General features: G+C 42.0%; 1 protein-coding gene across 13 annotated transcripts in view; it reads left to right on the top strand.

The window, feature by feature from the left end:
* The window catches only part of CELF2 (CUGBP Elav-like family member 2), a 507,313-nt gene that overhangs the window by 466,392 nt on the left and 19,232 nt on the right, over positions 1-21,689 (top strand). For 9 of the 13 annotated variants that reach the window (XM_046678505.1, XM_046678503.1, XM_046678511.1 and 6 more), the window contains one exon: positions 18,239-18,370. In XM_046678505.1, coding sequence (XP_046534461.1) covers positions 18,239-18,370 — 132 coding nt within the window. The remainder of the gene's footprint in view (positions 1-18,238; positions 18,371-21,689) is intronic. The other 4 variants (XM_046678506.1, XM_046678508.1, XM_046678513.1 and 1 more) reach the window with 1 other exon arrangement.

The raw sequence follows: 21,689 nt of genomic DNA, 5'->3' as shown, positions 1-21,689 counted from the left end.
CTTCGGTGGCCTGGGGTTCACCAGATCAGATCGTGGGCACGGACTTACACAACACTCATCAAGCCATGTTGTGGTGGCATCCCACATAGAAGAACTAGAATGACCTACAACTACGATATACAACTATGTACTGGGGTTTTGGAGAGAAAAAGTAAAGAGGAACATTGGCAACAGATGTTAGCTCAGGGCAAATCTTCCTCACCAAAAGAAAAGGCATACAGATACTCCCAACCAGAGGAGGTTTGAAGGTCCCTACATGTGCTGGGTATTTTGATGTGGAATTACCTTTATATTTCACTTAGCATCAAGAAAATGAGAAGTCTCTTGAGCCAAATAGTCAGAACCACAGCTCATTCTCTAATTCATTCTAGTGTCCTGATCTGCCAGAGGGTTCTCAGCTCCCGCCATGAGAACAGCTTTGTGCGGTGGATGGGCAGCCCATGCAGTTGACGAGATACCCCTGACTTAGAGCCGACTGCGGTCTCTTAATAGTCCTGAACTAATTTAAAGCTTAATAAAGCTGCCCAGCTACAGCGGGGCAGACACTGATGAATCCCCACTCCGCAACAGAGCCTGTACTCGGATTTGTGCAAGCTGATTCCCCCCGTGCCCTGAGAGCCGCTTGTTGGCCCACTGGCGGACAGATCCTGTCATGCGTTCTTAGGGCTGTCACTCACTCAGAGCTCTCTTCTCATTGCGGGGGGAGCGGGGTGCACTTCTCAGTATTTTAGATGTTGGCGCTCGTTCGTGTGTCTGCTTTTGCTGGCTCTGGAGCCTGTGCTGTGTCCAGCTTTAGCTCCACTGTCTGCAGCACTCTGCACACTCTCCTCCATCATGTGGCACATCCCCACAGATCCCCTTGTGATGGGTGTCTGAGCTCAGAGGTGTGTTTCTGTACCACACAACCACTCTGTGAGATTGTTTTCCCCACTCAGTTATCCATGGTGCTGTCTGATAGCACCGTGTCATTGCTGCTAAAAAGCATGTCTTAATTGCTTAATTGTGTTTTAGATTGGATGGGAAAAGCCACAAAACTTTATTCTAGTCATAACTTCCCTGAGGTTTGTGATCCAAGGTCCATGTTTTAAGACTTGAAAGCAACAGAATAGAAACGTTTAGCTGTTATGTGGTTTAATCCTGTGAACTGCTATAAACTGGATACAGTGGCCACATGCAAAAAATAAGCAAAACACACCAACCTCGACAATCTAGCTGAAGAGCAGAAAGTGAGATAAGGTACAAGGTGTCAGTGACAGGAGAGATTCTACGCTGAGGAAAGAGGCAACATTTTTAATAGAAGGGCTGACATTTGAGCCAAAATTTTAAAACTAGGTGGAATTTTGAAAGATAGAAATAGAATGGAAGATATAGGAAATGTGTCAAACATGAGAAAAAAGCAGAAAAAGGACTGACTCAGCAAATGGAAATTCATCTCTTTTTTTTTTCGAGGAAGATTAGCCCTGAGCTAACATCTGCTGCCAACCCTCCCCTTTTTGCTGGGGAAGATTGGCCGTGAACTAACATCCATGCCCATCTTTCTCTATTTTGTATGTGGGACACCTGCCACAGCATGGCTTGACAAGCAATGTGTAGGTCTGCACCTGAGATCCGATCCAGTGAACTGGGGCAGCCAAAGGGGAGCCAGTGAACTTAACCACTGTGCCACCGGGCAGGCCCCGAAATGTGAGATGTATGGGAAATAATCACCAGGGACGGCCCTGAAAGCTAAGGAGCTGGGACTTTCTCTGTAGGCAGCGAAGAACCACTGAAGGACTTTGTGAGCACAAGAATGTCAGTGATGGGACATGGGTAGCGAGTGGTTGGGAGGGAGGACAAAGGGGAAGGGGTTGAGGAAGACGGAAGCGAATTTAGTTTGGGCACCAGTCGCACAGTATTTTCATTAGTAGAAAGAGGGGAGTCAGGAGAAGGAAAAGTTTGTAGGAGAAGATGATTTTGCACATGTTGAGCTGAAGCACATGTGAACAGACCCTTCATTTAAATATGCCCAACGAGCAGTTTGTTATCTGACCCTCGAGTTTATCACAGAGATTGGAGCTGGAAAAGTGGATTGACAATGAACTGCAGAGGTGAGGCAGGCTGATTCAAGGTGGGCAGTGGGTGAGATCGTTAAGTTAGAATGGCCAAACAAAGCAGAGAAGGGGCCTGGTGTACTGCCTTGGCTGATGACTGTTTTTGTGGGACAGATAGAGGGAACCAGGAGGTTCAAAGGGGGCTGCTGGGATAGCATGGTATCAGGGAAACCCAGCAAGTTTCAAGCAGGAAGGTGATGAAGGTGAGGGCAGGAAAGAGGTATTTGAACTTAGCAATTAGAGAGTCTGTTCACCCTTGAGGGGCCAGTTCACGACGGTGGTGGACTGGATGTCACAGTGCTGGAGGCAGTGAGAGAAAAGGGATGTGAGACTGAAGGCGAGAATACGTAGGACATTTTCATGAAATCTAGTGATTAAAAAAAAAATCTGTACAAGTAGTACATCAATGGGAGGAGAAAGTTTCAGATGGAAAAGGTGCTAACATATTTCTAGGCTAAAGAGAGGGAGCCAGAACAAAGGAGAAAAGGGAAGTGGTCAACAAGAGGTGAAAATTGATGGGCTGAAGTCAGAAGGCATCTGGAGCAGTGCATGCAAGGCTCTGTCACGGGTTGTCTCCAGCACGGGGACGGCTCAGCCACCAAGCTCCTGGACAGCAGCCCCTTGCCCTCCCTCTCCAGCTCTCACCCAGCGTCAGGTGTACATATCCATATACATGACGGGGCGTAACCCATAATAAATGATTGAAGAAAATGGATGTGTAGCCTTAAAAGAGGGAATGCCTTCACCTCTGAGATATGAGCAGAAAGGGGTCAGGATTGGGAGGATGTAAAGAATTTAAGACAAAAAGGTATTTATTTATAAATACCATATATAGGTCAAGAATTTAAACATCTAGGGCTGGAAACAAAAACAGGTCATACTCATGGCAGAGGTTAAACCAGTTAATCTAAAACACAGTAATTACAATTTTATTCATATTTCTGGAGGACGTGGACTTCTCGACCAAGAGGTGAAAGACTGTGAGTTGGGGCGAGTCATTTAATCTTTCTTTCTTCAGTTTCTCCATTGCAAAATGGAAGTGTTCACTTTCCTTTTCTTATTGAAATATTGAGGTTAATGTGTATGTATAATGCATACTGTTGCTTTTTTTTTTTAAGACAACATTAAAGGGTCATCAGGAAAGAGTATTTCATTATTTTGTAGTGATACTAAATTCTGCTCCTCTGGACAGCAGGAAACTAGGTTAAAACTGGAATAAGATGCAGTGATATTTTTCTCTGAACCTCCTGCCTTTAGAAAATGAATATCTCCCCACCTTTCCTAAAAATATTAGAATGTAAGTGCAGAGAGTAGACCCTTTCTGTATGTCTTTCTGCTTTGGGGCTTAGCTGAACACATTGCCAGTGAACCTCCCACAGTACCTCAAATCTGACTTGAGGTTGTAGAACCAACGCACCCTACTTACCAAAGAGAAGACGGCGCTATTGGACCACATGGAGCAGGATGACCATGATCAGGCAGGATTTCCGTGTCATTTAGAGTCAAGCAGTGAGGCCTTTAGAGAATCATTTGTTTTATTTCAGGCAACACACTGGTTTGTGCTCTGTGGTCGGCCATTTGCAAAGGTCACCACCCCACTGAAGTGTGGGCTTACACTGCACCTGCAGCTCACAGCTTTTCAGATCTAGAATTCTGCTGGATGATCTCCCGACCCCTGAACCTTGGTGCCATATTATCCAAAGGAAAATCTGCCTCCTAGAAATGAGTGTTATCCACCTGAGCAAACTGCCCGCTTTCCAGGATATCCAAAGACCAGGATTCAGACAGATCTTCAGTGGCCTCCTGATGACATGCATTTGCTTCTGGCAGAAGTTCGTTTTCCTCACTCTTTCTCTCCAGAGTCTGGTCAAGTCATCAAATTTTAGAGTCACTAGGAATCTTCAAGAGAATCTATCCAGGTGCCTCCTTTGTGGTCCAGATGAGGAGACAGAGGGCTGCAGGGTTAAATGATTTGCCGGGGGGGGGGGGGGCAGAGGTTGTCAGCAACAGATGAGATGACAGTCAGTCCACCACACCATGAAATAGTCAAAAGCAGGAACTCCTGGGAACCCTCGTGAGGAAATCACCAGGGTTTTCCATCTGCGCCTGTGGCCGTCTGTAAAAACAAACATCTGGGGCCACCTAAGGGGAGAGATGTACTTTTATTTTGGTAAATTATAAGCACCATATCATTGGAAAGGAAAAAGTTTCAGTTTTCTCTCTCCTTTGTTCCATTCTTGTTAGATCAAAATATACTGAGTTTATATAAACTGACTTTTTCAAACTTGTAGCCCAAATTACACCTTCATTCTTAAGCGCCTGTCTTGATGGGACTGGGGAGGATACTAAAATTAAGGCAAGGTAAGGAGGTACCCAGGTTACTGACAACTAATGAAGTAGATTTCTTTCTTAGAAATATCAACTCGGGAGAGCTCCAGCAAGCATCTGGAAATGAAAATGAAAGTGAAGAACACAGTAGGACTACTGTGATACTGAATACTGAATGTGCTACTGCCCACCTTCCAGCACGTTTACTGTCATAGAATAATGCCTCAAAAGTAATTCCGAGTTCAAACAAGGAACTTTCTTCATCTAGTCCTTTAGACGCTGTGTTCCTCTTATGCGTCTTCTAGAGAACCAGTAATGACTGTCTGGCCGGCGTTGCACCAAGCTAAGTTGTTTACCAGCCTCCTTGTGAGCTGGAATTGGTGTAGTGAAAGAAGACACTCCTACAGATGTTTTGGGGTAAAAGGTACTATGCCTGTTACAGATTGTCAAGGAGTGAGCTCAGAACACCTCAGAACCTTTTTTTTTTAATTGCAGTCCAAGTAGTTTATAACATTGTGAAATTTCAGTTGTACATTAATATTTGTCAAACACCATATAAATGTGCCCCTGCACCCCTTGTGCCCACCCTCCCCATTCTTCCCCGGGTTAGCACTAAATTGTTCTCTTTGTCTGTAAGTTTTTATCTTCCACATATGAGTGGAATCATATGGTGTTTGTCTTTCTCTATCTGGCTTATTTCACTTAACATAATGCCCTCAAGGTCCATCCATGTGGTTGTGAATGGGACGATTATGTCTTTTTTTATGTCTGAGTAGTATTCCAGCCACATGTATGTATGTATGTGTGTGTATATATATATTCACACCACATCGTCTTTATCCGATCATCAGTCGGTGGGCACTTGGGTTGCTTCCATATCTTGGCTATTGTGAATAATGCTGCAGGGAACATAGGGGTGCATAAGTCTCTTTGCATTGTTGATTTCAAGTTCTTTAGACAAATACTCAGTAGTGGGATGGCTGGATCATATGGTATTTCTATTTTTAGTTTATTGAGAAATCTCCTTACTGTTTTCCATAGTGGCTGCACCAGTTTGCATTCCCACCAGCAGTGGATGAGGGTTCCCTTTTCTCCACAACCTCTCCAACATTTATTATTTTTTGTCTTGGTGACTCAGGATTTTTTAACACCATTCTCAACACAAACCCCTCCTCCTACCCTCTCATCCCTCCTCTCCCCACCCCACCCCCAAAGTCTTTTAGGGAATAAATTAAAATGAGAGGTGTGGTTATTGTGGAATAATTAGACCCGATGGGAGAAGAGACATTCCCTATTTTGTTAATGCCGTAGGGTTGGGACTAGCTAATAATAGGGCCTGGGTCACTGCTTAATTATCCTACTTCCTTATAACCTTCTTTGTATTGTTGGAACACAGCATCCAAGCTTGTTTGAGGCAGAACAGCAACCACAGGCTCCAGTGTCCTGAGTATGTTTCGTCGATGCAGGCAATTTTCTCTCTTTGCAACTATTTTATTTCCTAAACCACAAAGCCACTATGCTTTCACCATCTCATTCTTCTGTGGAAAGTGTTTAATGAATGCGCTGAAGGCAGATCCTTGCTGTCTTCTGTTAATGTTGTTTCGTTGTAGCTGAAAAAAAAATCTCTTGCTGTCCAGGAAAAGTGGGGAGGAGGATTAATATCAGGAAATTGATGCATTTAAAAGTGCTTAAAGGCACAGTTGTTTCTGGGATGGACTTATGCTGGACATGACCTGCTAATACACTGACAAAAGTTGAGGAAAGGGCAGTGTTCATGAGGGAGAATGTTTTAAATGGAGAAGTGGTAAATGTGAGAGGTTGATAGCCCCCAGTGGCCACTTTTCTCCTTTTCTTGGTGGATCTGGAATCTGTAAAAGGATGGAGGAATAGCCAAGTTCCCTACATTCAGCAGTCAACTTCATCCCAAACTGGGAATCCTGTTCATCATTCCACCTTCTACAAAGAATGAGAAAGAAGCCAGCGTTGACTTTGCGTCCCTGTTCTTAAATGGAAAGGGAGGATGAGGGTATCAGGGCTGCTCTTTGAACTTGGCCCTGTGCGTGCTCCTCCCTTCGCAGAGGATGTCCACCGTAGTGGCAGCTTGGAAAACTGAGAGCGGGCATCTGATTCCTTCTGTGTAAGAGTTACGTCAGAGGAACAAAGGGTATCTCTGCTCCTGTCCTGGTGACAAGGAGCAACTGGCATTGTTGATTCTATTTTTAAAAATAGCCACACCCTTTCTCTGGCATGTGAGCCAAAAGGAAGGATCTGATGAGTCTTCCTCTTAGGCTCAGTTGTGTCATTAGGAGTCCTCTGTGAGGCCACAGCATGCGATGGAATGGGACACCCTTCATCCAGCTCATTAAGGCCTACACATTGGCCTCATCCTAGGAGAGACTAGCTAGGGAGTCCAGTGTTCCTGCCACAGCCTTCAGTAGGATTTTCATGTATTCATTCACTCAGCAAATACTTACTCTGTGCCTATTATGTGTCAGTTACTCTTATGGGTTCCAGGACATAAGACAAGCAGAACTCCTGCTCTGTTATAAGCTTAACTTCTGATGGGGTGTTTTTATATAGAAGATAGAACCATATCTTGCTCATGCCCCAAACTAAATTTTACATGCAGGCCTGTTGGGATTTGGTGGTACTGCACTCAGACACCCGAGACCAGTGGTTCTCAGACTTTAGTGAGCAGAAGACGCACCAACAGGGCGTGTTCAGAGTCCTTGGCCCCACAACCAGAGATTTCAGTTCAGCAGCTCTGAGGTAAACGCCAGGTGATTCTGACACAGGAGGTCCTAGACTATAACTTTAAAAAAGTGACATCACTCCATTAATCGTGTGCATCATTACCACACCCTCAAAGGGCAATGAGGTCCCTGCCTCCAGCAGACAGAATGATTCTGACTAAATGGCCAGCAGAGCATCTTGGCATTCCCAGGCCCCAGGTCAGAGGGAGTTTATGCCCCAAAAGTCTGGCCTTTCTCTTGGTGGTCATCTTCTCCATGAACCAGTCACTTAGGATTTGAGTTGGGTGTGCTCAGTGGAGCAGCTGCTGCTCCTGGGGAAGAAGGTGGTAGAAGCTACATTCAGTCTTAAGCTTGATCAGGCTTGTTTTTATGTAAAGCCCTCTGGTCTGCGGTCTCTAAATAGACCTGGGGTTTTCAAATAGTTCAGTGATGCTGTGGGCAGTGAAAATTAGAACCTTCACCGAAGTTCTGCTTCAAACCGGTAGAATTCTGCCTTCTTGGAGTCCTCATTTCCTCTGCCAGGAGATACAGCCAACATATATTTGGCACTCGTAGAAACGATAAGAGCTTTTCAAAAGTTGTTTATTGGACCTCTGAGGCCATCGAGCCTAGCCTCAGGGTCTGCTGAAACCCCCCGATACAGGACCATCTGGCGGCCTCTGCTTTTGTATTGCCACCAACAGGGAGAACGTGCCTCTGAGCAGCTCGGCTCACATGGGAAGACTTCAGTCCGTAGACAGGTCTCCTTTACCGTGAACCTGCCTCTCACAGCTTCCACCCACTGATCCTCATTTTGGTCTCTTGAGCTACAAAGAATGTCTTTCTGATGTCAAGACCTGAGACTGTGTTTTCCCTTTGTCTTCTCATCTCGAGGCTAGATTTTACCTTTTTATCAATAGTTTTGCTCTCGCTCGCCTTTTAGGCCTGGACACCCTCCTGCAGACAGTCCCGAAACTGTACCCACAGGTTGAGAAGCCTGCAGAATCAGTCATCATCCATGCAGTTGCCTCTCTAGAGGAAAAACGTTGAATCTTCATGTGAAATGTTGCAAAATGATGTGAAAAGAATGTAATTCCTCCTTTTGAGGACAGAATAACCAGGTTCTCATCCTTCAAATACAGATTGTCAGCAGTGTCTATTAATCACCTTCTGTGTGTCAGACATCAGTGCCACCTCATTTGATTGCATGATTATCATGTCACTTCTCAGAGATGGGTTGCATTATTCCCATTTTGCAGATCAGTATCAAGCCTCAGTAAGTTGAGTGGTTTGCCCGAGGTCTTACAGGTGAAAGGGACAGAGCCAGAAAACTAAGGATGAATCCCAATGACTGCAAGTTCATTACTTCTGTAAATAAATCTTTAGCCACAAGATAGGTGCGGGATGCAAAATAGGAGTTTAAGTTCAATATCAGTATAATGTTAACTCTCTGTAGGTGGGGAGCTGGGTTCAATCCTGGCTCTAGGACTTGGAGCTGTGTGACCTTCCATCCATTATTTTACGTCACAGGATAAATGATTAAATGAGCTAACACCCATAAAGTGCTTACAACAATGACTGGCACATGGTAAACCCTCAGTAAGTGTTAGCTATCCTCATTGTTATCTTTATTCCTGATAAAACTAAATTGGAGAATATATTAGTTTTCTATTGCTGCTGTGACAAATTACCACAAACTTAGTGGCTTAAAACAACATGAATTTATTATCTTACAGTTCTGTAGGCTGGAAGTCCAACATACTCACGGGGCTAAGATCAGCGTGTCCACAGGGGCATTCCTTTCTAGAAGTTCTAGGGGAGAACCCATTTCCTTGCTTTTTCAACTTCTAGAAGCCACTGACTTTCCTTGACTCATGGCCCCTTCCTCCATCTTCAGAGCCAGCAATGTCTGCTCAAGTCCTTCTCATGCTGCCATCTCTCTGGTTCTCTCTTTCGATTCCCTCTTCCACTGATAAGGACCCTTGTGATTACATTGGGCTCACAAGATAATCCCAGCAAATCGCCCCATCTAAAGGTCAGCTGAAGAGCAACTTCTACTTCCTCTGGGTCGTGTATCCTCACATTGTCACACATTCCAAGAATTAGGACATGGACATCTTTAGGAGGACCATTATTCTGCCTACCACAGAGAACAGAGCAGTAACTCTTACCTCCCTCTCCAGACATACCCTGGGGACCCAAATAAGCTTAATCTACCTACCCAGAAATACAGAAGTTAGCACAAAAAGAGAACAGGAAGGCCTTTATCAAGCACCCACTCTTGTATCTCAGTTCAGTGGCTCCTCCCCAGGCCCAGACAATGTCAGGTCCTTCCCAGTCTCTCCAGCCAGATTAGTCACTGTTCTTCCCATAAGGGACATCAGGCTGGTGGGGGCTGGCAGGGTGGGTAGTCCAGTTTATCCATAGAGCAGAGAGAGGGCCTTTTTCCTGAAAAGTAAAGCAAAGGTCCTTTTCTCTCCGGAAAGCTGAGAAAAAGAAAATAAACATTTTTCTCTGGCACAGAGAAATGTAAAAAGAAAACAAATGAAATGTTATTTTTTACTTAGGTAAGATTAGGCTTGCTGGTTTTCGGGTTGGTTTAAGCAAGTTTTCCAAATAGCCCTTCTCCCATGACTGTTACGTGTCTAAATGGCGGGCGATGTTTGGCCTTCTTGTCAAGGACTCACCCACACAGCCCGTCCTGTGCCACCACTCCCTCTGTGCCCTGGGCAAATCCATTCAGGCTTCTGACCCTCTGCTTCCTCATCTTCAAAGTGGAGAAAAGACCCCCTGTGTGGTTCATGGGCTGCCTGGGAGGATCCAAGCTGAAATGAAAGAATGTATGTGAAAGACTTACTGTTATTTGTTATTGTTGATGGGAGTTACGGAAGAGAAACGAATCCTTGAGCTGGGTGGGTGAGCCCAGCTCTCAGCTCTAGTTGAGATATTGGACAGTGGTTATTCCAGGGCTCTTCTAGAACTATTATCTGTCTTTTCTTTCCTTCCTTCCTTCACCCTGGCCTAGGAGGGGACCTAATGACCTAGGCAGTCCATCCATGACCTGCAGTTCTGACCTGAGCCAAGAAACTCTTTTAGATAAATTGTTCATCCAAGACCGACCACAGCTCTGAGGAGAAAGGACCCAACTCACCCCTTAGCTTGGGAGAGGTGTTTAGGGCTCACTGAGTGGAGTCTTTCCAACAATGAACTAACCTGGTCAAGCAAAGACATTCTATGACCAGGTCAAAGTGGGCACATCCTCACCACCAGTCTCCCTTTGCCACTAGTTGCCCTCACTCTCTGACACCCCTACTCTCCCCCTCCCACATCTTTTCACAAAAAAGCAGAGAACTGTGTTTGCCATGTGAGGTAATAAAAACATGGCTTCTGTTTTTGGCATGGTGATTTTATTTCCTGGTTAGCCAGCTGGTCAGAACATCTTTTGGCTGGTTGGTAGTTTTTAACCAGTGGTAAAATAGGCATAAGCAGGACCTAGGACAGGTTATGTCTGCCACCACATGAGCAAGGTGAGGCAGGCTCTGCTTCCCCCACTTCCTGTGCAACTTCTTATTTGCATGGAGCAACCTTCTACTAAAAGAGGTGCTGTGGGCGAAGATGATCCGACATTTAGTTACCACCCTTCTCCACCCAAAATGTTCCTTTGGCGTTTTGGCAACAGTTTAATTGAGAAAGTGAAGGATATGGTTCTCAGTGGAGACGGAAAGGAATTTTAGGTGGGCAGAGTGCAATTACCCGAGGCAGCATCTTGCCAGTCTGCCAACACAAAAATAGGGAAATGTGTGTGTTGGTGGCATTTAATTTGTCTCTGTCTATTGTGTCTACCGTCTCTTTCTCTATTGGGCATCTGTTGAATATTGGGTTTTGAAGTACTTGATTGAGATTGGCTGTGTGACAAATTTGAGTTTTTCTTTTGCTTTAAATGGATTACTTGCTAGAATTCGAAGGTTCTTAAAGGCAGCTAGATATGTAATCGGAATATCTTCTCCAACTGAGATGCAAATTGGGATGAATTTTCAGAGTATTGTCAAAGATATGGAGCACATGGAATCTTCTCCTTTTAAGGCAGGTTATATAGTTCATTTTTCTTATCTCATGCTTGATTCCTCTCCCTCCTGTTTTCACCCTCTCCCCTTCTGCTGGGACTATCCAAAAACAGCTTAAGAGCTCAGAAAACTACATTCAGTCCAGTTCACCATAGCCAGTCTCCCTGACTTTTTAAATAAATAGAAAACCAAGACATAAAGAGACCTCTAATTTGCCTATTGCTTCTTATTGTCAGTGACAAAATGGGCCCACTGAGTTCCCAGCCTCCTCACCTCTCCCATGGCCCCCTCAGCCCAGCGTCCTCTGGGCTCGTGTGATGTATGTGTCTGTCTATAATGAGTTCTCTCTCCAACTCACTGTTCACCATTGTGGTTGTGCGTTATCATAAAGAGCAGAGTATAACTTCAACCCACCTCTTCCTCAAGCCCATCTTACAGACTTGAAAGATGTGAAAAACCACCTAGGAAACCTGACTTTGGCCAGTTCTGATGGCATCCAGCTCCTTTACCCTCTTTCCCTGAGTGCAAGAAGGTAGCTAGAAGTCAACATCCTGCTGCTTTGGATGCCTTGGATGAACGTGCCAACAGGCAGCGTCTGTGGGCCAGCAGGTCCCAGCATGGCTGTTGCAGAAAGATAAGGGCCTAGGGACTGGATGTGGGATCCTCTGGGATTTCCTGTGATGTAGAAGAGGGTCATCCAGCGGAAACAAGACCAATGGCCATGTAGTCATCAATAATTGAAGATGTTTACACTGAAAATGGAGTAGAGCATATCTCCTTTTTTGTTGTTTTATGAAATACGTCCTATACAGGCTTGTCTCTTCTTCAGTTCAACCTGGACCCAGTAATTGAAGGGGATCTAAAAATCCCCAAATGGTATCAGATACTGTGCCAAGTTCATAAGATGGATGCATTATTTTTTTTCTCCATTTAAAAATGATGAAACAGAAGCCTGGGGAGATGAGGAAGCAGTTTGCGTCCAAAGCACTCAGTCTTAACTATAACCCGACTTCGCCTCCAGTTTTCTGTTTTTAAAAGGGGGTGATGAAGTTGTGATGATGTGTCACCGAGAGCCAGAGCTTCATTTTTCAGGACCTGTGAGGCCAAGCCAGGAAACTTGTGCTGTCCTTCTCGGGGATGCCCATCCTAACCCATCTTTATGATCCTTCCCAGCACAGATTAGATGCAGCGTCACCCACCCAATGGGTGATGCAGAGGATTCGAGACTAATGAGGTCTGTGCTGTAAATGGGGTCTGAACAATTGAAATGGCAGAGACTAAGGTGAAGGCCTGGCATATGTTTGAGTTTCCAGCAATTATAACGAATGCTCCACATCAGCATCAGCATGATGACAGGTCTCATAAGGTTTTCTAGGAATATGATGGTGTCCCTTACTGATAAGGACTTTCTTCAGGTTATTCGTCTTGGTGCTTTGGCACCCATATTTCTCCATCATTGGTGGGGATGGCAGCCAAGTCTGGGGACCTTTCTGATAATAGTAACTCATACACGTGTCTCAGATGAGTGCCAGAATATCCTGAGCCAATTCTCAATTTACTCCCCTCCATACCTCATCCCAGTTTCTGTCAAACTCATTTCCAGTGGTGTTTGAGGCATAGCTCATCTCCTCACTCTGTTCCTTTCCATTCATTTCCCTTCTCTTAGATCTGAATGAAGAGTCTGAGGGAGATAAAGAAAAATAGAGCCCTAAATCAAGTAGGGGTTTTCTGACAGTCATTGCATTCTGGCACTGGAGTTCTTTTTAGTTACATTTCATCCGAACAGAGATTTTCATGAAAATATGCTAAGGTCCTTTGCAATGCAAGAAGTTGACCCGATGTTCTTTCTCTCTAAAATTGTTGTAAAGTCTATATCATCTCATTTTAGTCACCAGTCCAGCTCCTGTGGTTGCTGTTTGCATAGTATATATTTTTCCATCCATTTACTTTCAACTTCTTTGTGTCTTTGTATCTAAAACGTGTCTTCTGTAAACAACATATATAGCTCTGGTTTTTGGGTTTTGGCTTTTTGTTTCTTTTTTTTTTTTTTTTTTTACCCAGTCTGACAATCTCTGCCTTTTGATTTGATTATTTAATTCATTCACATTTATTGTTCTTATTGATATGGTTGTATTTACGTGTACCACCATACTTTTTTAAACATTTTTTAATGGAAATATATTTGGCATATAACATTGTAGAAGTTTAAGGTGTACATGTTGATTTGATTCATTTATATGTTGCAATATGACTGCCATTGAGCATTAGCTAACACCTCTGTCACATCACATAATTATCATTCTGTTTTGTGGTGGGGATAATTAAGATCTAGTCTCTTAAAGTTTGATGTTTATAATACAATATTGTCTGTAATCACTGTACTGTGCATTAGATCTCCAGGACTTATTTATCTACTAGTTGCAAGTCTGTACATTGTATTTTTTGTTTTCTGTGGTGTCATATCTTTTTGTTCCTCTGTTTCTCCTTTATGGCTTTATTTTGCATTATGTGAGTATTTTCTAGTATAACATTTTAATTTCTTAAATGATTTTTTTAATGTTTTTCAAGTTTATTTTCTTGGTGATAGCTCTAAGACATATAATATATACCCTATCTTATCAGGATCTACTTCAGATTTATACTAACAATGCCAGTAAGATACGGAAATGTTCTTCCTACATAACTCTCTTCCTCCTCCCCTTTTTGTGATATTATTTATATACATCTTACGTCTATATATGTTCCAAACCCAATGATATATTGTCATAATTATCACTTTATACCATCTTATGTCTTTTAAAGAAACTGAAAGAAGAAAGGAGAGCAGGTATATATCTATAGAGTTTGCTTGTGACTTCCTTACTTACCATTTCTGGTTCTCCTCATTTCTTTCTGTGGTTACCATCTGGTGTAATTTCTTTGCTCCAATACAACTTTGTCTCCCTGCCCACCTCCTTTGTGCTTTTATTGTTTTAGGCATCAAATTTTAAATCAGTTACAAGAAGAAAGGAAAAATGCAATTATACTATCTTTTACAATTACCTAAAAATGCAATTATACTATCTTTTACAATTACCTACATAATTACCTTTATTGGTGTTCTTTGTGTGTGTGTGAGAGAGAGAGAGAGAGAATTTGAATTACTGTCTGGGGTCACTTGCTTTCAGCATGAAGAACTTCCTTTAGTACAGGCATACCTCATTTTATTGTACTTTGCTTTACTGCACTTCGAAGATACTGTGTTCTTTATAAGACCTTCCACCAGCAAAAAGATTACAACTTGCTGAAGGCTCAGATGATGGTTAGCATTTTTTAGCAATAAAGCATTTTTTAATTGAGATATTTACATTGTTTTTTTGTAGACATAATGCTATTGCACACTTAATAGAATACAGTAAGTAGAGTGTAAACATGACTTTTATATGCACCAGGGAAACAAAAAGTTCACGTGACTCACTTTACTGTGACATTCTATTTATTGCGGTGATCTGGAACTGAACCTGCAGCATCTCCAAGGTATGCCTGTATTTCTTGTAAGACACATTTGCTAACAGAAAACTGAACTTCTCTCAGTTTTTGTTCATCTAGGAATGCCATTATTTCTCTTTCATTTTTGGAAGATAGTTTTGCTGGAAAGAAGCTTCTTAGTTCATAGTTTTTTCTTTTCAGCACTTGAAATATGTCATCCCACTGCCTTCTGGTCCACTGTTTCTGCTGAGAAGTCAGTTTCTAATCTGACTGGGATACCCTTGTACATGATGAATCTTTTTTTTCTCTTGCTGCTTTCAAGACTTTATCTTTGACTTTCAGCATTTTTACTATCATGTGTCTGCAAATAGCTCTCTTTGTGTTATCCTACTTGTAGTTTGTTGAATTTCTTGCATATATAGATTATTTCAGTAACATTTCATTCATTATCTCTTTGATATTTTTTCTGCTCTTTTCTCTACTTTTGGTACTCCCATTACATGTATATTAATGTACTTAATGGTGTGCCACGTTTCTCTGAGGCTCTGTTCATTTTTCTTCGTTCTTTTTTCTCTCGTTCTTCAGACTGCATAATCTCTATCAATCTGTCTTCAACTTCACTCATTCTTGTGTCTGCTCAAATCTACTGTTGAACCCTATAGTGAATTTTTCATTTCTGTAATTTACTTTTCAATTCCAGAATTTCCATTCTCTTCATTTTTATAATTTCTCTCTCTCTCTGATATTCATTATTTGATGAAACATTGTCATCATACCTTTGTTTAATTCTTTAAGAGTGATTTCCTTTAGTTCTTTGACCATATTTATAAGAGCTGCTTTGATGTCTTTGTCTGCTAAGTACAGTATCTGGGCCCTCTCAAATGAGTTTATGTTATCTGCTTTTTTCCAGTGTGTGGATCACACTTTCTTATTTCTTTGCACACCCCATAATTTTTTGTTGACAGCTGGACATTTTAGATAATACAGCAATTCTGGAGACTAATCCTCCTCGCTCTCCCTCCTCTACCAAACCTGGCTCCTTTTTGTTTGCTTCCTTGCCTATTTTCTTAGTGACTTAGCTAGATGAGTTCAGCCAAGTCTATTCTCCTTCTGATGTCACTCCTTAGAGGGCACAGCCTTAGGCTATGAGCAACATTCTTATATTTCCTTTTTTAAATGGCATAATTCTTCCAAATGGCTCTCTTTGACTGCCTCTCTGCCTGATCTCCCTAGAAAGCTATAACTTAATACAACTGATTCAAGAGGAAAAAGAAAAGTTGAATAATCCTGTTTATTAGAGAAATGTAATTAGTATTTTAAAATCATCCCATGAACAAATATCAGATTTAGATCATTTTTACTGGGAAATTCTATCAGACATTTAAGTTACAAGTAATTTCAATCCTATACAATCTATTCCAGAAAATGGAAAAGTAAGGACAGTCTCTCAATCACTTTACGAGGTTAGGAAAGGCTTGGTAGCAAAACTAAGGACAGTACAGAAGGAAAAATAAAGGCCAATCCTATTCATGTACACAGATGAAAAAAATCCTAAACAAAATATTATCACATAATGAAGCCAAGGAATTATTGCTAATTTTGCTAGGTGTAATGATGGTTTTGGGGTTTTAAACATATATATATATATATATATATATATATACACGCTATTTTTAGAGTTGCATACTAAAGTATGTAGAGGTGATTACATAAGGTCTCAGATTTGCTTTAAAATATACTTAGGGGGAGTAGATTGGTTCTCAAATATTCTAGCATCTTGATGGGAGTTTATGGGAGTTTGTCATGTTATTATCTCTGCTTTTTTGTGTATTTGAAAAGTTTCATACTACAAAAAGACTAGAAACATAGACTTGATTATGTATAATTTTCTTTTAAAAAGAGAAAGAAAATACATATTTTAAGGTGGCAAAAGCTAATGCCATACCTGGACAGAAATATGACAAGGTGGGGAATTCATTTTTTTAAGCAGTTGATCTGGCCTCATCCAAAAGAGATCCCAAGCAAGGTACACTGCAAGCACTTGCAGTCTCTGAAGGCAGAGCAGGGATGTGCTGGACAGGAACATTCTAGGAGGATGGATGAAGTTCCCAGCCAGTGTAGATGGAAAGGAAGTTCACATATGCACGGTGATTTCACAGCTAGAAATGGACCAAGTGCTTCCTTTAGCCGTCGTCAGTTACGTTTAGCCTTTATCTCCATCATCAGGATAAAGTGAGATGATGTGTGTGAAAAGTCAGCAGATTGTAAAGCTATGCAAATGTGTACAAATGTAAGATACATTAAATGTTATTTACAGAAGCAATTATACATGTAAAAGGGAGGGGAGTGCAACTACTTTGGAAAAATGTTTGGTGTTTCCCCAAAGTGTTAACCACGGATTTATCATATGACCCAGCAATCCTAGGTATATGTACTCAGGAGAACTGAAAACATATATCTACACAAAAACTCATACACAGATGTTCACGGCATCATTATCCAAAAGTGGAAACAATCACAATGTCTACAACTTAGGAATGGATAAACAAAATGTAGTGTTTCCATACAGAAGACTATTATTCAGCAATAAAAAGGAATGAAGTACTGACACATGCTACAACATGGATGAACCTTGAAAATATTTTGCTTAGTGAGAGAAGCCAGTCACAGAAGATCACATATTTTATGATTCCACTTGTCTGAAATATCCAGACTAAGCAAATCCATAGAGACAGAAAGTAGATTCATGGTTGCCAGTGTCAAAGGAGAGGGAAGAATGGAGAATGAGTGCTAATGGGTATGGGTTTCTTTGGGGAATTACAAAAATTTTTTAAAATTAGATAGCGATGCTGGTTGTGCAACTCTGTGAATATACTAAAAAACACTGAATTGTCCACTTTAAAGGGGTAAACTTTATGATACGTGAATTATATTCCAATAAAGGTGTTATGTAAAAGAGTGAGTTAGGGGGACAGAGGAAGGAGAGTTAGGGCCAAAATGGTTTTACCTCATATCACTCACCGCCTCTATTCCCACCACCACCTGGGTCTTGAAGTCTTCTGTCAAACTCAGGAAGATGTATGATTCTTTTTTTTTTAAACAGCATTGAGAAAATGCTAAAAGTGTAAAGCAGAAACAATAAGAAAGCCAGGAATTGCCATTTTACTCTCCCGCCCCTGCCTCTTTTTGTGCCGGTAATTTGCTCACCTGGACAAAGATGTGGCTTAGAAGACTGAGGGAGGATCAGCATTCCCAGAAGAATAGGCCTCCTGGTCTGGAATTTTCTCCTCCCAACCAGTAATGAGCATATTCGAGGTACTGGCAAAACAGAACCGAGATGAGTATTTTTAATCACCGAATCTAATTGTCAAAATTGCCACAAGTACAATCCCACGTCTTTCATACCGAACTCAGAAGCATGCTCCCAGGCTCGGGCGGATTGAATGACTCCGCGTTCCATCTGCTGCGGTGAGAACAGATTACTTTCTGGGCCAGTTGGCTTTCACTCATCTTGTTCTTTCTCTCCCCGTTTTCCTGTCTCCCTTTTGTTTTTCAGTGGCTGCTTCAACTCCCAACTCCACTGCTGGTGCAGCCATGAATTCTTTGACCTCTCTTGGGACTCTGCAAGGACTGGCGGGAGCCACTGTTGGATTGAATAATATTAATGCACTAGCAGGTACCATAAACAGTGAGTATTTGTTGCTCTGGTGGACAGCCTTCCCCCAAATTCGCCACAGAAAATGGGCAGCCAGAAATGACCTAAAAAGGAATTAAAACTTGGGATGGAGGAGCGCATGCTTTGATAGGCAAACTCTACCTACATTCATTTGCCTCAAAAAATACCCAACCCTCGCCACCCCTGGAGTCTTCTCTAATATGTCGCATGTGTATTCATCCATAGATTTCTGTGGTTGACAGATATTTGCAGGTTTCAAGGGTTTTGGTTTTGTTCTGTTCTTCTTGGAGGCAGGGTGTTATAACAGAAAAATTAATAGACTAGAAATCAGGATGCATGGGTCCAGCTCCAATCTGCCACCAGTCACCTACAGGATTTTAGGCAAATCACTGCCCCCACTCTGGGCTTTAGAGTCCCCATTTGAAAACTGACAGTTCTGGGTCATACAATCTTAAAGGTGCCCTCCAGCTCTAAAAGCTAAAGATTCATGACAGTTATATAGGCGGAAAAAGGAGGCCTTGGAAAGAAGGAAATGCAGTTGAATGGAGAGAAGCCGCTGCTAGAGGTGACATCATCTGGAGTCTTTATTAAGCACCCACAGGCATGAATCACCTACAGGAGTGCCTCTCCAAAGGGGCGTGATTCTCCCATGGCAGGCTGACGCAGAGGGGGGCAAGTCATTTACAGAATTACTTAGTTCTGAAACATGGGGACTCACCAGAGAACTCTAGGTTCTGTCCTACAGAATGGCCTCGCCACTTCTAGAATCTTAGATCTGCTATCCTCTGTCCAGAATGGTACCTGGCTAGAGGATAAATATATTTTAGGCTTGTGCTTAGCTTTGGCTCCTATGTTGGGGGAAACTGATCCTGAACCCACAGAGGAGACATTTCACTTGCCTTTCCCTAGGTTCGGTCCCTACTGGGTGCCTGAGAGTGGCCAAGCCCAGCAGGTCCATGACAGCCTAAAGAGATTCTGATGTGGGGGCCCAGTTACCTACCAGGCACCCCAGGCAACCCAACACCTGCCCCTTTGAAGCTTTAAGAAAGGGGACCTTGGCAAGTTGCCCTATTTTAAGCCATGATTCAATAAGTGAACTATTTTTAAAGTGTGATCAGGCAGTACAATTTTTTTTAAAGCAAAAAAAATCCCAATGATTCTATACTTTGAAAAAGTTCAGAAGGAATACTGTGCAATTTATTTGGTACAAAAAGAACCTAGAACTCCCTGAAATGAAGACTGATAAGAAAATCACTCATATATTTAGAGGTGGGAAATTTTCAGGCTTTATTAATCCTTTTATTCAGATGTTCTGGGGAAAAGAAAAAACACTCGGCCTGAGTTTTGTCTGACATAGGCCAGAAAAAGAAGAAAAAGACTTTTCTTTCCAGATATGAGGGCTCTTGATTAGCAAACAGTATATGAAGTGGTAACCATGTGATGGCAGAATGTTTTATTCCAGAGACACTGCCTCCTGCTCCCCCTTCCCAGCAGTCCAGGAGGAGCCTCATTGCCTTGACTCCTGTTTCTGACCTTGTTCTGCAGACGCTCCAAACCACCTGTCCTCCCCTTGGGGGCAGATGTGTATGTGTGTGTACATCCCTTCATGCTGCTTCTCTTGCCCCGGGACCTAGTTCCCCTAAAACAAGGACTTTGATTTGATCATCTTCCTGTCCTTGGTCTGCAAAGTAACAGGCCAGTGGGAATGGCTGTCCTCCTCAGCATGTGCTCACCACTGCTGTGTGTTGTCCTCCTGTCTGTGTGGTCCCACCGCTCCATCCTGTTCTGTTGGACTTTGCTGGGATTTTCCCATCGTTATCATAAAGGACTAGAGAGGGACTTTGTTGAATGGCAGAGAAACCATGACTAGTTCTTGTGTGGGGTCTGTGTTGTACAAATTTTGCTTCTGGCAAGGACAACAGGCTTCAGCTGTTGTGTTTTTTAAATTCTTTGCCATTAGGTTGATATAAGTATGTATAGTTCTTGGAAAATTATGAATGTTTCTAGTTTAAAATAACCCCTACCAGAGAATATAAACCAGGAAAATGTTTAATTTAACCAAAAGTCATACCCAAACAAAAATACATTCCTTCTGACTTGGTGAATGTTACTAGTGCAGAGCTATTTAACAATCCCAGTATTGGTTTCGAGCAAATATTTGCATCTTGTCTCAAATACCACGAGAAAACCTTCTAATATAGAGTGTCCTCTTTCAGACCATTCTTCCTCCATAGACATGATGATGCTACCTGTCCTGCTGGACAATTCTCAAAGAAGGTAGTCAAGAAATGGTTACCTGGACAGAGGCCGCTTCTAAAATAGTTGGCCTCATTTCCATATCATTGCTGTTTCCTACCGCACACCATCCTAGAAATCATTACTTGCTACCGGAAGGAGAGTTTTCTGAATAGATCCAACTCTTTTGAGCCAGGAAGAAAGCAGATGGAATGCACAGTTAATTTTCAAACTCACCTTAGCATAAATTTTACCCTCTTCCCTGCCAGAGGCCTCCTCACTTCCCCCTCAAAAGAAAGTTTTGGTTAGTAGACAAGTAGCTAAATTAAACTGTTAGAGTTTGATATCCTTTTTCTTCCTTTATACATTCACAAAAGGAGTGACTCAAAAAGTACAGCATCCTAAAGCTAAAAGCAGAAATCCAGCAAGATCAAAAGGACGGAATGTGGGTAATTCACGAACCGAGCTTTCACTTCTGGTTTATTTGAGGGTTCTCCAGGCGTGTTTCGTTTGTTAACATCTGAACTAAGACAAAGAAAACATTTCTTGCAGATATGTCCATAAGATTCTGCATCTGATTTCGTGTGTTTAAATATATGTCAAGTGACATCCTTATTTTTCCTTGTTTAAATGGCATAATTCTTCCAAATGGCTTACCATGTGGCGCTTGAAATTATGGTTGTCCAAATATAAGCCACAAATGCCTGGTGAATGGTGTTTATGGAAAGATTTTGTGTCGAGAAGAAAAAAGAGAAGATGCTTTGGGCATATTATTGTGGCTTGTCACCCTTTATATACATTGTGAAATTACTGTTTTAATCTGTATTCTTGCAATATATAAAAGATATGTGTAGCTAGATACATGTACAAGCACACAACCTCACACACACTTGTGACCATGTTAACATAGGCATATGTATAAATGCCACTAATTGTACATACTCAGATTCGTCTCTCCTGCTTCTAGACATTTTATACTTAAGTTCTCATTATCAGCTTGCTGCTTAGAAGGATATACCTTATCTATACCAAGGAAAGCTTATCCCAGTAAATAGATTACAAACCTATGAGAATATTAATCCAGTCCTCACTTCTC

The sequence above is a fragment of the Equus quagga genome, chromosome 12 (assembly GCF_021613505.1).
Source record: "Equus quagga isolate Etosha38 chromosome 12, UCLA_HA_Equagga_1.0, whole genome shotgun sequence".
NCBI classification, from domain to species: domain Eukaryota; kingdom Metazoa; phylum Chordata; class Mammalia; order Perissodactyla; family Equidae; genus Equus; species Equus quagga.
This window is presented reverse-complemented; position numbering and strand designations above follow the sequence as displayed.